The sequence below is a fragment of the Pezoporus flaviventris genome, unplaced genomic scaffold (genome assembly GCF_033815535.1).
Source record: "Pezoporus flaviventris isolate CSIRO_AGI_PZ_B2104156 unplaced genomic scaffold, CSIRO_AGI_Pfla_v1 ptg000045l, whole genome shotgun sequence".
Taxonomy (NCBI): domain Eukaryota; kingdom Metazoa; phylum Chordata; class Aves; order Psittaciformes; family Psittacidae; genus Pezoporus; species Pezoporus flaviventris.
Window position 1 is genome coordinate 10,570,902 of NW_026892593.1, and position 17,884 is coordinate 10,588,785.

The window sequence follows — 17,884 nt, forward strand, 5'->3', positions numbered from 1 at the left end:
AACAGCTGTTTATGTACAGCTATGATATTAGAATTAAAACTCAAAGAATGATCTAAAGGAATATCCTACCAATTTCCTTACAGTTATGAACATGCCACACAATAGTATTTTTAAGCCAGATAAATACTGAAATCAAAGACTGAATCATATCAGATCTCCCTCCAACACTCAGGCACATGAGGTTCATTACTAAATACATCAGAGAAAGCAGACTTAAAAGTTGATCTACCATCTGTTTGCAAAATCCAAGCAAATTTTATAGGCTTTTCAGCATTTTTAAACATTCTTTAAACATGTTCACAGTCAAGAGTACTCATGATCTTTTTTTTTTCTAATCAGGCTAGGATTTAAACACAATTAACTACACTATAACCACTGTATCTGTTTGCTTTAATTTACAGATCACTAAATTTGGCATCACTAAACCAGTAAACTGGAATTATTCATAACTGTGCTTATTCCTGAAAACAATGCCAGGCCAGACTTTGGTAACAGGAACAATGGATGGCGATATTTGGGATGTGCTGCTTTTCTTGATTTCACACTTTCCTTCCCCTTTTCAGTTTGGCCACAACTCTGGGAAAGCAGTGAGGGTCTTCTGAGAAAGATAAGCTTAGGCTGGGACAAGTGTTATCAGGCTGATCAGAACAAAGACAGAGCTTACTTGATAAGGAAAACATAAAGAGCCCAGTTGTTCAGATTCACAAAACAGTGGCTGTGAAATGTGATTCTTCTCTATAAACTTATCTTTCACTCCTAATACTAACAATTTATCACAAAGTTAAGTCCAACCAATTCTCATCAGCTAATGGGAGAATATGCATACAACACAGCAAAGAAGTTAACCTTACAGCAAGAAAAGAAATACCAAGGAAGCCTACCTTCAGAACCGACTGGTGCAGTTTGTATAGAGAATTAACTACAGCCACGTTCCTCCTCTGCCCCTCTGTGAGTGGTCCAATCACCTGGCTGGCATCTCCTTGCGTAGACAGCTGCAGTAATTGTGGAAGTTGTTAGAACAGTACCGACTCTTTAAAGAGTGCATCACCACAAAATTATACTTAACTAAACTTAGACCATGGCTGAAAGCTATAGGTCTTCCATAGCAATGTTCTTCCATTTAACTCTTGTCTTGATTCAAATTATTTTCAGCTCCAGATAATACAAACTGAACAACAGGTACAAGAACCACGAGACTGCTGTCTCAGCTCCCAAACCACATTGCTCAGACCCAGATCTTTTAGAGATCCTTGGTCCCGGCATAACTTCAACATTATAATCAAAGAGTCAGCTGAAGTCACCTACCCGAGGATGTAGTATAAACTAGCAGCAGCAGAACTGAATAGGGTATGCTTTCCTATATACCCTCAGTCCTTACTTCTGACAACTATTCAAGCATATCCTTAGAAACACTGTTTCTTTAAATAGATGGCTTACAGGTTTGTACATATTAGTGGCTTGTAAATGAACACAAAGATAGAACTGCGAGGACTAAAATTGCTAATCCTGTCATTAAAAAGAGTTTAATCCATGAATCTTCAAGCAAAAATAAACTAAAAAAAGGGTATTTCTTCATATTTAGACTCCATAAAGCCTGCATTTTTTATCATTACCACAGAAATCAAAGTTCCAGACTGATACATAAATAGCAATTAACTACAGAACAGTCCCGTAAGGATACCACAGCATATGTTTATAATTTAAAATAAAATAAATTCTAATTGGGAAAGAAATGGAAATTTTCTTGTGCACTGAAAGCTGCAGAAGCACAAAGAATTGACAAAAGGCTATGTGAATTCTAGAAGTATGCCTAAATATTACAGCAAGAATAGCTATTAATAGAAGGCTTTACAGAGAGATATGACTAGTTATCTATATTTCAGATACAAAATTAGCCTCCAGTAGACTCCTGAAGATGCCTAGCTCCAGAATTCTCTCAGTGAAAATACATTCAACTCAGTGAATAAGTCATTAAGTGACTTTCATGAAGTGTGTCTTTAAACACAGCTGTAGGTCCTACAGAAAACTCCTAAACTAAAATTAAATATACACTAATAATTGTTTAGAACAAAAGAACAAACATTACATAAAATTTTTTAAGTTATGAGAAACAGTGAATCTTTAATAGTGAAAAACTATTCCTGAACTTCCCACAGCTTCCATTCAGCACAGACACAGAGACCACAAAAGCAAAGTTATCTAGTATTTGCCAGCACTGCTAATAATGAAGTTTTAGACAAGTTTGTGCAGCAGATGGGAACTCAAACTTATTCACAACACTATGGTGATAATATCAGTTCATTTCCCTGGGTTTATTTCAGGATAAATAGGTTTCTGAGGCCTTTCAGAGGGAAAAATCCTTTCCAACCTATCTTTAATTATTTTACATCAGAACGCATCTTTAAACTAGCTGACAAATATATCATCTCAGCATCTTCCTGCTTCCTGATGAGAACAGCCACGTGAGCTACATACATCTGTGTTTCCTTCCTGACATTTCTATTTGACAGACCTAACTGGTCCTAAGAATTCTGCTTCTCATGCTTACAGCTTCACAGACTGGTAACAAAACAGTTATGCACGCAAACAGCCTGTCCACCCAGCTGACCATCCTCTCAGACACAAATAACATTTTTTCCCCATACCTTTTTTAAGCACTGTATGGACTATTCATGTGTATTTTTGCACATTTAAAACTAGTTAACATAAAAGACATTAGTAAGACAGTAAAACTTTACATCCTTGTCACTTTCAGTTCCTCAAAGTCTATTGTAAAGGTTTCACAACTTCCTCTTCTCAGATGTTATGACAGTTTCTTAGACATTAGACTGTGTCTCTTCTGCTCGTGAAAAAGCTTAAATGATATCTAAAACCAGTAACAAGGGCAAACAAAACCCTTCTGCAGCAACAAGCAACTCTCACAGTCAGCAATAATGCACAACAGCTTCACAGGCAAAGTCTAAAAATGCCTTAAAAGCAACCATTTCTAAACAATTTCTAAAACTGTTTGCCATATTATATTCCCTTAAATTAATCAAACTGAACTTTGACAACCAGACGCGTTGATTGCTTGTTTATCATAAAATCACTGGTCCCAAACAAACAGGCTTGGAAAACTTGTAACGAGTAGCAGGAACTGGGCAGCACAGGGCTCCCTAGGACCACTTCCTCTGAAAGTGTGTCATGAGAACACCTGGTACTTAACGGGTAGGGGTGCCCTACCATCATGGGAACACGTGGTACCTAAATGGGTCGGTGTGCCCCACCATCTACAGAAGAAGTCTCAGGTGGTGGTTCCCATCTCTTGCTGCCACCACAATGATTTCTATGACCTTGCCTTGAGGCAAGAAGGTTCTGCACTGACTGTGTCCAACAAGGTTCATGTACATACACTTTGTCACTGCCATGTACCTGGATTTCGGGTAGTTTATCATTAATCCAATATTTCAATGCCTCAGACTGAATTCTTGACACCTCTATTGTACAATCATGCATCCAGGTAGGAAAATGCTATTGTTATGTCTCCCCAGTTCCAACAAACCATGCTTATGCTGGCCCATTTAATTTAGACACAAATCACCCCTCAGTTTATCTTCCATCACACCAGGTTTTATCAATGATACACATTCATCACTCTTATTTATACAGCAAGTACTTTTGAAGTTCAGTGCAGAACACAGCTTATGTATTTAAGCCCAGTGGTAATGTAACTCTCCTGTTATCTGCCCACTGGGGATTGCACTATGAAAATAGGTTAAGTCAAGTAAGCGTGAAGCCTAACCACATCCACTCAGATGAAAGACAGAGTCAAAGGGCCTTCTTTTTTATGAGGGCACTAGAGACAAAATGTGGTGTCTTTTTAATCAGTTCGATTTATCCAGAAATGTAGAAGGCCAGATGGGTGAATTCATGCTCAGCAGAAACGGGGAAGACAGCAGGGGTGACAATCCAAAATCAGAATCTATTTTGGGAAAGAAACAATTAAGAGACAAAGCGTAGCTGAAGGACCAGATCCCCATCTCTAGGGAACTGTCAGTCACTCTGCGAGTTAGTCTGGCTTGAGGCTGCTAACTGAAAACAGGAAAATAAGCCCTGCTGAAGCCAGACCTGAATAAGCAGTAAGAACAAGGACTGTAACTGTTCCACTTTTCTGTATTTGTCTTTAAGTATAGCAATTGATTTCTTACACTCTTCACTTTAGTTGGGTAAACTGCTTCTGCTTTTACCTCAAACCCTGCCTACTATTAACAACACCCATGAGCAGCAAAGCACAGGCACCCTATGCCCCAGGCAAGCAGCAATTTTACAATGGGTTACATGTGTACGAGCTCCCTTTGCCAACATCAGTTACCAGCACTCCTTTGCATAGACCTGATTTGGAAATATGTCTTGAAAATAACTAGATCTGGATTTTACATTTTCTATGTTTAATACCTAAGTACAGACATACAATTTGACAGCATGAATTGGATCTCACATGTTGAGACATGTGCTGTGATGAGATTCCTTTGGGTTTAAATTCTTGTTTTCACCATGAAGCAGGGAATGCAGAATTTAGATTGGGATGTGCATCAAGAGATCAGTTCTCCCTTGAGTTATAAAAACCCACTAACTGAGTTTGTCTTTTTCTTGTAGAAAAGCTCAGACTATTGATACATCTTTTCCTATAATTTGTTTAGTGTTTCAAAGTTTCTAACTTCCCCTCTTCCAACAGGTGGTAGCTCAGAGGAGACACTGATTTGTGAGCTGGTTTGTTACCATTCCCTTCACAGACTAAACATTCTGTGAAAAAGCTCTGTTTCACACTAAGTAACTGAGATCATGTGTGCATCCCTATTGACAGTTTTGGAGAACTCCATTTATGCTCTACTCCAAAACAGCCTCAGCAAACCCACTCTCTAAAAAGCAGGAATTAGCATCATAATTTAAGAGTACAGAGAAGATCTTAAATCAAAGTAAGACAAAAGTAGCGCTGCTCTAACTCTAGTATCACGAGACTAATGTGTTTTGATAGCACAAATTGAACTCCAATTGTCAAGCTGACATTTGCAAGAATAAATACATTCCTAATAGAGGCAGCTGATGTGGCCATACCTCTGGCAGAAAGCAATCAATCCATCTGGTACCTGGCCTCCTGCCTGATCATAACAACTTAAAAAGCACATAATCCATTTACAGAATTTCTGAGTCAATAGGGCTTGGCCCTGGGATTTATCCCATAAGCTACAAATAATTGGGATGATTTACTGTTAGGTTTAATGCTTTCCATATGGCAGAAGGATTCTTTCACAACCTCTTTCCACCTAAGAAACACAAATTTTACTAGAATCAGTTTCCTATTTTTTTGTAAAAACATGACACTGTCAGCAGAAAAATACCTCACAGTGTGAACTCCACTGGCTGTGTCACCTATTGGCTATTTAGAGGACAATCTGCAAAAAGAAGAGTCATAATTTAGAGGTTCAAAGTGTAGGATTTGAATGAATGTGTTGGGGCAAATGACGTCCTTGACTGAGGCAGATAAAATAAAACCAATATTCTGCCTTAAAAAGAAACCCAAACCACCAAAATCAAACAAACACACAAAAATCCCACAACAAACAAACAAACAAAGAAAATCAACTAAAATTTAAGAATTTAAGAATAAGTCATAAATAAGAATTTATGTATTTGGAATGACTTGTAATATTTGCAAGAAGAAGAAATATTTCAATACATGAGGAAAGCTGTGAACTCAGGCAATAACCTAATATGTACATAAGCCCATATATATTGCACTATATTGCACCCTCAGGGCATTCTTATAGCTTCCAGAATATCTTTTTTCTTTTTTTTTAATTTTGTACTGTAGAAAAGGAGCTTCATGGTGAAGCTTTGGTCAAAATTTTTTACCAAATGCTCCCATTATTTTGGGAAGAAAAATTTGAGGGGACTGTTAAGTCCTTGACCAAGAAAAAAGACCAAACATCATGGTCACACTATTCATGCTAGAATAACAGCAACTGTCAAACTGCTCCCTCAGGGGTATTTCCGTTCTGTTTTTCCTTCCTTCCTTCTTTAATATTTTCAAAATCAGAAGAAATGGAAGGAAAACAGCAAATGGTCTTTCTGTAACACGAAAGATCGATCTCTAAACCTTTGAATTACCTGAGAAGAAAAGCACTGTATAAACAATCAAAAGTAAGTAATGGTTCATTGTCCTTAAATACTGAGATGCTTTAAAACAACTCTGCTATCAGAAAGCACCTAACCCAGTTCCTTTGAGGAATCTCAGAGAATCCTAAGCCTGAACCGCTCAGAATCATTTCTCAACTTCCAAAAACTATGACCCTTGTATTTGACAGTTTTTCAGACTCAGGTTTAACCAGCTAGCCCAAGTCTGAGAAAGATTTCAAGGATAATGTGTGTTGATCCTGATACCTCTGACTGTAAGAGTGTACTGAATTTTTCATGCTTGCCAAATGAATGTCTGAATGATTAACTATATTTTATATGTCATCCCAATAGCTCTTGGTCTACTGAGAACTACTGAGAATGCACCTTCAGAAGTGAAGAGCAGGTATCCATCCTCAAGACATATGAGACGGGTCCAACATGATGGGGTGATATTCACCTACACATAAAAAATGTAATTAACTTATTTAACTGCCATCTGCCTTTTTTTGTATCATATCCAGGCATTAACTGAGATTAGAATACTTCTACCCTGCAGAAGGTCATACAGCTTTACATTGTCCAGCTCTAATTAAGAGCTGATCCAAAACTGCAAAATTCCAAAGCCATTACCATATCAACATATATATAACTAAATCTATTTCTGAATCATAGAATTCAATTTGGTATGAAATAACTTAGATATAATGCACTATAACAAAATACTGTGCAGGTTTTTGCAATCTTGCTTTTTCTACTTCTTAGTAGAATTACACGCTAGATCTAAAGATGTCTTTTAAACACTTTCCCAGAAAGATAAAATGAAGTACATTCATGCTCAAAACCAGCCTTTAATGCTTGGATGATTTTTTTTCTGGAGTTTAGCCAGTATCTCTTTATAAAAAAAAGTAAAGAATCACACATTTGTTATGTGAGTCACGATCTAACCAGCAAAAGACAACACGAGAATGAAGAAAATGTTTCATGAAGTTATTTTTTAATGCAATTTTCTCCTCTAGATTTTTTCCATTTTTTAAAGTTAAAGTTAAAATACTTTTTTAAGTGACTTATCAGCTAGACATTCCTATGTATTTTCTGACCAATATAACCAGCCTCCTAATGACTGTTTAAACAAAACTCCTCTGATCTTTCCATTAAAAAAAGTAATTACAAAACCTTAAATGACTTATTATTTTTAAATTAGACCTACTGCCATCTTTAGCTTTTATTACAGTACAGTGAAATAGTAATTATTCTGAAATTATTTTAGTATATAATAGCCTCCCACGTATTCTATTTAAATACCTATTAATGAATTCTTTTAATGTGCCAAATATCAAATTCATATTTTGGGGTCTCTCATTTAAATAGCATAGATACAAGTTTTTCAATGACAGTAACACCATGTCTTCAACATACTGGTATAATACAATTAATTCACATTATCTCCAAAAGAAGTGAGGAAAATACGATCCTTCACCTAACTTACACCATTGTAACAAGACACATTATTTACAGAAAACCTTTCCCAAAGTGTCATTTCACTACAATTCTTGATGATTTGTGAGCCTATTCCATTTCATACTTCCATCCAAAGTTCACAACATTCGACATTTAGACAGGAGGACTAGAAACGTTTCCCTGGAACTGTCAGACAAATCTCATTGTTAGAAGATGTCCAGAATAGTGATTCATCCACAAACGAAAGCCCACAATTCAGTATAACACCACTTAATCTGAGACATGAATTCTTATAAGATCACATAGTAAAAAGGGCAATCAGAAATTCACTTTATATCATTACAATAAGAATTCATCATGCTTTTCAATTCAAAACTATCACAGGTCTCACAAATTTGATTGAGTTTAAATCTGGTGCCAAAATTCCAGTGTATGAACAGGATCTTCCCTTCACTGGAAGAATCTAATTCCAGGAAATCTTTTCTCTCTCCCTCTCCACCCAGAAAAGATTCAGAAAATATTCCTATCTCCATGACACTCAGAGAAAACTAAGAACTGATGCTTCTCATCCAACTGTTATATCATTTTTTATTTATCATTTTAGCTTTTAAATCTCATTTTCCCTTGCGTTCTTGCTTTTCTGAACATTTTCACTGATTGAACCAAGACGTTTCAATATAGTCTCTGGATCAGTTATAATACACTTAGCCTTTTAGATTCTGGACAAAAAAAAATGCCATTCATATTGCTCATCATCTAAATAACCCACTGAAAACAGCTTATTTAAATCTTCATTCCCCTGATCAAGCATGACAGACACTTTTTCTTCTATAAATGACATTATGAAAATTCCTTGTAAAGATGCTGTCTCTTTCTCACCTCAGAGTTTAAGCTGAATCAATTGTTATCTTCCTATTCCACCTGGCACTCTAGCATTTTCTTTCCTCATACTTTTTACTGCAACAAGGTTTACAAGGCAAGGAGAAGCATTAATAAATTAGAGGTTGTTTTTAAACAGTAAAAATATAACCCAAAATCACAGCACATTTAATTGTAATCTCAGGAAGAGAGATCCTGGAATACCTGTGAAGCCATGGCATGATAGAATTCTGCTTCCAAAACTATGACACCAAAACCAAACAGCAGACTGTTTGCTATCGACTATATCAGATGAACCATAAACCCACAAAGAAATGATGAAAAACATCAAGACTCATCTGCCACAATATCACAAATCGTTATGATGACGGGATGGATGTGCAGAAAGTTGAGATCTATTTTAAACCTCAGTAATTACAAAGTAGTTTTGAAACATACTCAAAGGATAAGAAGATAAAATCTTTTTTGAAGAAAATTTGAAAGACAAAAATAAATTTTCTAGTTGTGAGAAGAACATGTGCTGTTTTCACACAGTTTGCCTCTTTAAACTCAAAAAATCTCCTAAATAATCTATTCCAACCCATTCTGAATGGCTAGCTAGGGGACCAGAGACATTTAATAAGGAGATATTAACTCTGAGTATCTACTAGAAGTGGAAAATTAAGAAGATCATTATGGGTAACTGCAAAAGATTAAGCCACCCGAGCAGCGTTAAAAAACACAACAGTAGCTGATGATGTAAGTAATGCAGAATTTGGAATCTTGCACCTGCAAATCACGAGTTCAAATATAAACTGCATTGAAGGACAATGAGAGATGAATTGCTTGTCTCAGTTTCAGCCCTAGTGCAAAATGAGCTTTTATCAAAATCCTTGTAATATATCATGGACTGACAATCTTACTTGAAGCCTCAGGAAGGAGACCTGTGATTGAAAAGGTCTGAGAGAAGAGAAAATCATCTTTAAAAACGATTCCTACAGAGCAGAGACAGAGCACAATGGCAGGATAATGCACTGAGCCATACAAGTTTTGTGGGCAATACTAAAAATAATTTAAGAACAACTGCAGAGAGCTGACTTTCCATTGTATATATTTTGATGCTAATCTTATGTAATGCATTTGGTGCTGATCAGCATTACAAAGATCTGTGCTCTAAAAATATCTGAACATGACAGATAGATAGATGCTCCTCAGCCTATATCTCCATCCATCACATTCACTAAAAATAGAATATTAAATTACAGAAGGGGTTGGTTGCACTGGCATCCAAAAAGATGTCATCTGAGTTGGCTCACAGAAATATGTGGCTACCCGAGGGAAGTGTTGAACTCCTGAAAAGACTTAATACCCAAGAGTTTTCTTGCACCCCTTCAGCAGTATTTGGCGTTATCGACTAGTCACAACACCACAGACAACTGTGCTCTTTTCAAGGCTTTCAATACTACTTGAAAATAAGTTGAGTACGGCTGACAAGCGTTAAAGACAGAAAAACGTGTTTAGAAAAGCATATCCTTCGAAGCTCTGGCAATCTACAAAAATCTTAAGACCAAAAACAATGTTCCTGTAGAAGCATTTCCTAACTTTTGCCTTACAGAGATTTATTTACATCTGAAATAAGAAAGTATGAATTCCAGATGCAAGAAAAATATCACCCCGATCTGTCAGCATTTTAAGCTTCCTCTTGAACAGATTTTGCACGTTGCTCTCGTTCAGTCTCATTCACATACTGGCTATACCCATGGCAGTAAATTGAACAGTGCCGGGAAAGGTTCCTGGATCTGGCACATGGACATCTGTACCACTAAGCTGTTAGGACAGTCATTAGAAAGTTTGTGGCCTGCACCAACAACTCTTCTCCCAAATAATCTCCATCCATGGCTCAGGAGAGGCAATATTGCAGAGGCTGTCCCCAGCAGGACACTGGCAGGCAGCCACACGCTCTGGGGAAGAGAAGCCCTGCCAGCCGCAAGGCAGGCTGCCCTGCACATGCTGGCCATGGTGCCCAGCACTGTCCTGGCACCTGCTGCTCACTAGCACAGACAGTACTGTTAGTCCCATGGTGGAGACTGAGAGGGTTCACAGCTAAGATGGCAAATTAAGTCCTGAGTGTCAGTCATAAACCTTTACTGACCTTGTACTCTCAACTGAGAGGCAGACATTAGCATAAACATCAGGGTGACAGTGTGAAGCAATTTAATACACAGCCTTTCTGCAGCTAGAAGAGACGTGCTTTGCTGGTCCTTGAAGTGAGGCCAACACTACTCAGAACAAGCCTCAATGATACAAATTTGCCTTCAGACAAGATGAGACCAAGCTCATTTATTTACTCACATTTACTGTTCTGAGGACAGTTACATGTTTTTCTTTCCACACCTATATGCTGTCTTAAAAGCAAATACAGGCCATCTGGGGACAGAGTGATGAGGATACATCAGCATTGGACTCCAATGGAAGGGTTCAAACAATAATGAATTGTTAAGGTTTTCTACTTCTTATGCTCCTTTTTGCTATTTACTTTTTTAAACAATAATGCACTAAAAAAATCTGTCATCAAGTACATATTACTCATCATTATGACAGATACTACTTTACAATAACATAGTCCCAGTTACAATATTTAGTACCAGTTATTGAAAAGTAGACCTCAGTAAACCCTCAGAATAAATAAAGTTTAGAAATAATGTATAATAGTTTTAATCATATAATTTTAATGCCAGAGTCACTTTGCATTTAAACATTAATCCAATTAGATATTCAGAATTGTTTTACAAGACCTGAAATCCAGTTTCACCATCGCATTGAAAAACAATATCAAACTCAAAACTTCTCAGTTACTCCCAAGAAACTTTTTGTACTTGGCAGAGTACCTGCATATTACTTCTTATGTTAATGCTCTAGTACTCTGTGACTGGTACACTTTCTAAAACCATGTATAACATTACATAACTCAGATATATTGTTAAGTAAATGCAAATAGATTTCAATATACTACTGAGATCCAGGATAGTGAGAAAGAGGCTGACTACTTTCTATTACTGATTTCAGCTGATGCTGATTTCTCCCCTCAAAACAACCCAGAATCTAAAAACCTCATTCACCAAAGAAAAGCCATACAGATTTCTTTGTGTCCCAAGTGTATAGTGGTCCACTGCTCATGAGATCAGAACAGCACATTCTCTCTCATTTTGCCTTTTGATATGTCTGGTACCAGAGGTCTTCCATCTGTGCATCAGTGTTCTACCCTTTGAGGATATGGGACAATTATTTGAACCTTGGTGTGGGGAGTCTAATTTTTGAGGCACTTACATCTTTTCTTCAACCTCAGGATTCCCTTCTACTACTGGGCCTTTAGCAATTTAACTTTGAAAATTTAACTTTGAATGTTTAAAGAGTATAGATTTAGATTAGATATTAGGAAGAAGCTCTTCACTATGAGGGTGGTGAGACCCTGGCACAGGAGGACAGGAAAGAATTCTTCAAAATGCCAGGAAGGCCTGTGCTCTTTGTATAGTGCTTAAAAACTTCCAAGTGGCTTACACTAGGCAAACCTGGTATCAGAAAGTCCCACAGCTACTGCCCAGGATAAAATCCTCATGAGAAGCCAAGCATCTATCATGAGCTGTCAGCAAAGGACAGATTAGTAGCTCGCCCAGAGCCTGTATTTCAGGCCTTCGCTTCATTCGTCAGCTTCTGTGAGATGTATGACACAAGTCCGACCACATTTAGTTAAGGGAGTAAAAAATAAAAAAATTCCAAATCTCTATTTCCTTCCTCCCTCATTACACCCATTCTCCTTCTCCATCTTCTGAGTGCTTCCTCTTCATGACTGCTTACAAGTCTGACAGTGGGAAAGATCTCCCTTAGATCATCTGCCTGCAGCCTCTTGTCTGTTGGAAAGATCCCTTCTTTAGACAAACTTCTCTGAAACATATTACTCCATAAAATACAATATTCTGTATTTAGGAACCTCTCCAATTATAGGCAATCACAGCTCCCACTGATTTTAGCCTTATCTACCCTAACCTTAGGATAAATCTGCCTTGGATGATATGGCCATGCAGATTCTTGCTTTGCCTGTACTTCAAGAAGACATGAATTTGCCCTGCTCACACTCCAGCCTGAATGAGTGTGCTATACTCAGCAAGGTTCCAAAGCTGAGCTGGTCACCCTGGCTTGAAGTGAAGCTAAGATGTGCCCTGCCATCTGGGAGCACAGCAAAGTGATTCTGAGTTTGCCTCAATCATATCATTATATATCCACATATAAAAATGTTTTTTAATTTGATCCACTAGAAGTTGCCAGCATAATCACCCCACCTGCTATTGAAAAGAAAGTGGGCAAATTGATTTTTACAAACCTGCCTCTGCAAATCATGCTTTGCTTGTTTATTGGCCAAAAGACAACCAGGCCCCTTTGTCTCTTATGGTGATGCTTTATCAGTCAGAGGAGGCAGCAAGACAGCCTCCACAAGACAGGAAGGATTGCTGTGGGACTCTGATTGCAACTAATAGAGACAGTCTTGACAGGATGACTGTAACTCTATGGAGGAAACTAGTAGAGGTGTCCAGGTTCAAAAAGTAGTAAAATTGCATATTCTCTAAACAGCTGCATTTTCACATTCATGGCACAACACATTTCATCTATGTGCATTTGGTGGGTGTGTTAGTGTATTTCAATCCACCCACATGCCAAGCTGAGCAGAAATAGCACAAAAGTAAGAGAACATACAGTACTTACATTCAGGTAACTAAAATCATCACTATAAAAGCAGAAAGAATGCCACAAAAACCCCAACAATAAATATTGTTTTAAATAGTCCTGTGCTGGGAAGGGCTCTTCCATCTTCAATCTCTATGAGGACAATGGATCTTGCAATTGATTTTTCTGTTTTTTGGCAAAACTATGCATTTTCATAAACTTTCAGAATGTCTAACCCTCAATGTTTCCTTACTTCCTTCTGCAAGACATCCAATTCTAAGTATCAGTAAGAGAAATAGCTCTAATTAACAGGCAAACCAAAACATAACAATTCTAAAGTTGCAACGAAGAGATTTTTAATTATGAGAAAAAATACATTTCCATTACCTTTAAAATTCACTTTAGTAAATGACAAAACTACAGGTAATTAACCGGGGAAATACAGTTTTGTCTCATTTTCAATCCACAAGTAACTATCATTTTCATTTTTATACAAATAAATGAGAAATCTGATTTAGAGTAGCACATGAACAAAATCAAACACGAATTTGAAAGACTTCTGCAATCAACCAGGCATCTTTTCCAAAAATTGACAGCCGAAATCTGTTCACTTCTTATTATGGAAGATTACAGCAGAGAATTACCTTAGAGCAGTGGTCTTCAAAGTGGGGTGTGTGCATCACAGGTACTATGCAAGACAATCCACTGGGGTGCAGGAAGAAAATATCACAACTTCAATAGTACGTGTTTAGAAATCATAAATAAATAAGGGAGTGCATGCTCAAAAAATTTATACAGATGGGTATGCATGACCAAAAAAGTTTAGAGACCACTGCCCTAGAGGATCCTGCCATGCAATTACTGCTGCCATGTCAAAGGCATCTAATGAAGATGATGGTGAGATGCAAGCTCTCTTTTATACCTCTTCTTAACTCTCAGTTATACAAATGGGTAAAAATTTCTCTAGGGTGCAGATCCATGAGCTCCTGTCTTTTGTTAAGCAGCATGGATTCTCAAAAAAACCCCAGAATTACTCAACTTTTCTTTGTTTTCAGGAAACAGAGCTTACTGGTTTCTCATGAATCTCTTCCCTCCACTGTGCTTACTGTCAACATTTGATGAAAGAGCTAATATTCCTTATGTGGTCAGTTAAACAACATGTATGTGTCAATCAAGACAGGCAATTTTAGGTATTTGGGAATGGATGACCCCTCTGGAAACCACTTAAACCAAGGAGATAGCTTAGTGGTCTTTTCTGTCTGGGCTACCTCACTTGTATGAAAAAGTGGCTAGTGAACAAAATCTGGCTCAGTAAGCCCCTGTTATGTTAAAAAGCAAGCGATGGATTACAATGTGCAAACACGGAAGAGGAAAAATTTGCTCTTAACCAAAACATGACGATCACATTTGTTAATCTCTCTTCCACTCTGGAATGAGAAGAATGTAGAAATGGCAACTAAACTGAAATCTTGCAGTGTCTGTAATCACTATGAAGACGATTAGGCAAAATGTGAATAAGAAGAGACAATATAATAATGGCAATGGAGAAAATGTACCAAGCAACCTTCCTCAGCACCACCTAACAAAGCACAAGATGGGTGGTGAAGCTGAAAGATAATACTCTTAAATTAACAGAAATATTGTTTTTTTAATTTAGCACAATGTATAATTATCCCTTCAACCTCTATGGTAAGAACATCTGAGTGAAATTAGAACAATAATTTTGAATGCTTCATGGCATACACCAAAGCACATCAAGCATCAGCAAGCAGTTAGCTAAAGATTCACCCAACAGCTGAATATATCTATCTACTGCTCACTAAGGGTTATTTATATCTTCCCTGAAATCATTTGAACTGGTTAATACAAGAATAGATCTCAGGCACAGCAACAGCTAGTTCTTGGTGAGGGGAAAGCTGAAAACCAAAAGCCAGCAGTGTACGAAGTCACAAGTAACACGAACACATACTTTGGATTCACAGGAAGAGGCCATTTTACTTTATTTGTTTTTGCTTTAGCACTACATGCACAGATTTCTAGATGCTGATTTTACTCACATGTAAAATCTTTGCGTCTTGAATAACATCTTTCTTGATATTTGTCCTAGCTAAAGCTAACTGGAGAAACAGCAATGACATCTCAGTGAACTGCAATCTCTTTTGTTCTGCAATTGAGTAATAAAACCCCTGACATTAGCATGTCAACATCTTTATGACAGCAAATTTCATTTTTTCACCATTCAAATCTACCTGCAATATTACAACCTCATTAAAAAAAAGAATAAAACCTTAATGACTCTTAAATGCAACCCCTACACAATCTTCCTTCATTGAGAATTCTGAGATTTTATTGTTTACTTCTAATTTGGAAGAGAACTAAATTGTGATCTCCTCCAGGAAATTATATTTCCATCTTTAGCATTGCTCTACAACAGCCATCAGAAATTAGGTATCTGAACGGAAATGTTACATGGTCACCCTTCTCAGCTTTAAAAAGCTATCATTGCAGGCTGGATTGCAAGATTGAATTAAGATTGCATTCTTGGCTACACCGCTAAAACATACTGAAATAGTGCTGTCTAACATAGCTCCTGTTCTACCTATGGTACACATTTCAGGCTCAATCTGTCTGTCCAAAAAACAGGTACAAAAAGAAGTTAAAATGTTCTAGATTATAGCCACAGGGCTGGTGTTAGCATGACACGTGCCAAGCGGGAGAGCCATGCCCTTCTGGAGAGCGAGGTGGAAGACAGGCATGATGTTTTAGCACTTGAAATACTGCACTAGACATCCATGCCTTGCAACTGTGTTGAGCCCTTCCAGGTCTTAATTTTGTAACAAGTATACCAGTAAGGAGAGAAAAAAAGTACTAAAACGTAGCTGTGCAGTACATAGCTGATACTGCTTTACAAGTTGCAGGTATATTCCTAAAGGACTTTCACAGTCATTCTGCCAGTTTGACTAACCCTGTCAGCTTTTCAAAATTTCTGGTTTTATTTTCAGCTGCCAAATTCAAGTTCAGACTCCCTCTTTACTCCTGCATTCCTTTAGTTTAAGGTCAGCTAATACAAAGGCACAAATCGTACATTTGTCAGCTTATTTCTCCATATCCTTTTTGGTTTTTTCAGGGTTTCTTAAGAATTTGCCAGCTGGCTGATTACAAAATGATGTACACTTCTGACCAAGCCATTGGGCAGGTTCAAACTCTAACAAGAGATGATGAGCACAAGAGACCCTGGTGCTTTCACAGTTACAGCTGATGTGTCTTTTTTCTCCCAGCTGAATGCCACTATTTGACACTACACTCCATGACAAACAGAGACATGAGTGTAATATTTTTTATTCATGATGACTCTTGCAACCTAAAAATCCTGATTTCTTTCATTATGGAGCTATGGAGCTATGATTCAATGCCTTTAAAGGAAGACCCAACTTAAGCACTATGCTCGTAACATATAGCAAAATAATGTAAACACATATTTTTATTTTAAATATTCTTTATGGCCTTCATGACTGTTTCACCTACATTGCTCTTCCATACACCAGTTTGCAGACTCCCAATATAGTTCATAGAACACATGCAGTAAACGAGGTATGTGTTACTGAATTTCAGTGTTTGTCAAGCTATTCATGCACAGTAGGTTTCTCAGAGGTAAACAGAGCCCGTACTAACTTAATTGCTGCAACATTTTGTAGCAAATCGTTACAAAAAATTGTAAGCAAGCACCTCTCTTTAAATGAAACATACAGCAAATGAATGTCACTGGAGTCTGAGTTTACTTTCAGAATTGATGTTGTTTAAATGAAAACCTTGTTTGCAAATACAAGTAGTTAGTCATTTGTTGTGAGTCTGCATATTGCAAAAGTTAATTTCCATCTCTTCATAAAAAAGCATTAAAATTTCTGCAACAGACTTAATGGAAAAATTGCTGATCATGAAAATTATTTTTGCATATGACAGTGACATTCACTGTGCTATCCGCTGGCTTTTGGGGGATCCTTATCCAAAGGATAAGGCTTTGGGGTTCCTTCCTCTACTCAGTTTAACACTAGATAACAGTGCATGGCAAATGACTGGAAGCATTTGACAGATGCAAGTAAATCAAGGGTCAGTTAAATATAAGGCAACAAATAAATATATGGAAAAAATGTCCAGATTTTAACACCATAAAGACAATATATCATGTAACTGATGGAATATCAAACACTGGTAAATATTAAAATGAATTGAATGGTTTCATTTTTGCTTAACAAGATCTATGGTTTTGATTTTTTTAAATTCATATGGCAAATTCGATTTTGAGTGATACAGACAAGTTTTACTCTTTTCAATAGACTGTGTTTATCTGAAGGCAGAATTTAACTGAAAATGTTTCCAAACATGATGAAAAGCCAATTCCAAGCTTTTGTCTATCTAGATTGTTTTACTGTTACGTTGTAAATCTGCAAAAATCAGAACATTGGACATTGAAAAACTAAAGTTTTGAGAAATCTAAAATTACTTACAAGCTGCTCCGACTTTACACCGTAGAGCTGAATGGTCTTTGCAACATTTTTTGCCACAGCTAAACTGAGGTCTGGATCAACAGCAGCCACATTCAGCTCACTGGAAGCAAAGATTACAAATCTTAAATAACAACTGAACAGTGATGTATTTAATGGATAAAGAAATAGCTATGAACACGAAGTTACAT

The 17,884-nt window shown here is 37.1% G+C and overlaps 1 protein-coding gene across 2 annotated transcripts in view; it reads right to left on the minus strand.

Moving 5' to 3' along the window:
• Window positions 1-17,884, minus strand: part of COG5 (component of oligomeric golgi complex 5) — a 191,988-nt gene that overhangs the window by 24,504 nt on the left and 149,600 nt on the right. For both annotated transcript variants that reach the window (XM_061467420.1, XM_061467418.1), the window contains 2 exons: window positions 17,697-17,796; window positions 882-992 (listed from right to left, as the gene is read on the minus strand). In XM_061467420.1, the coding sequence (XP_061323404.1) occupies window positions 882-992; window positions 17,697-17,796 (211 nt within the window). The remainder of the gene's footprint in view (window positions 1-881; window positions 993-17,696; window positions 17,797-17,884) is intronic.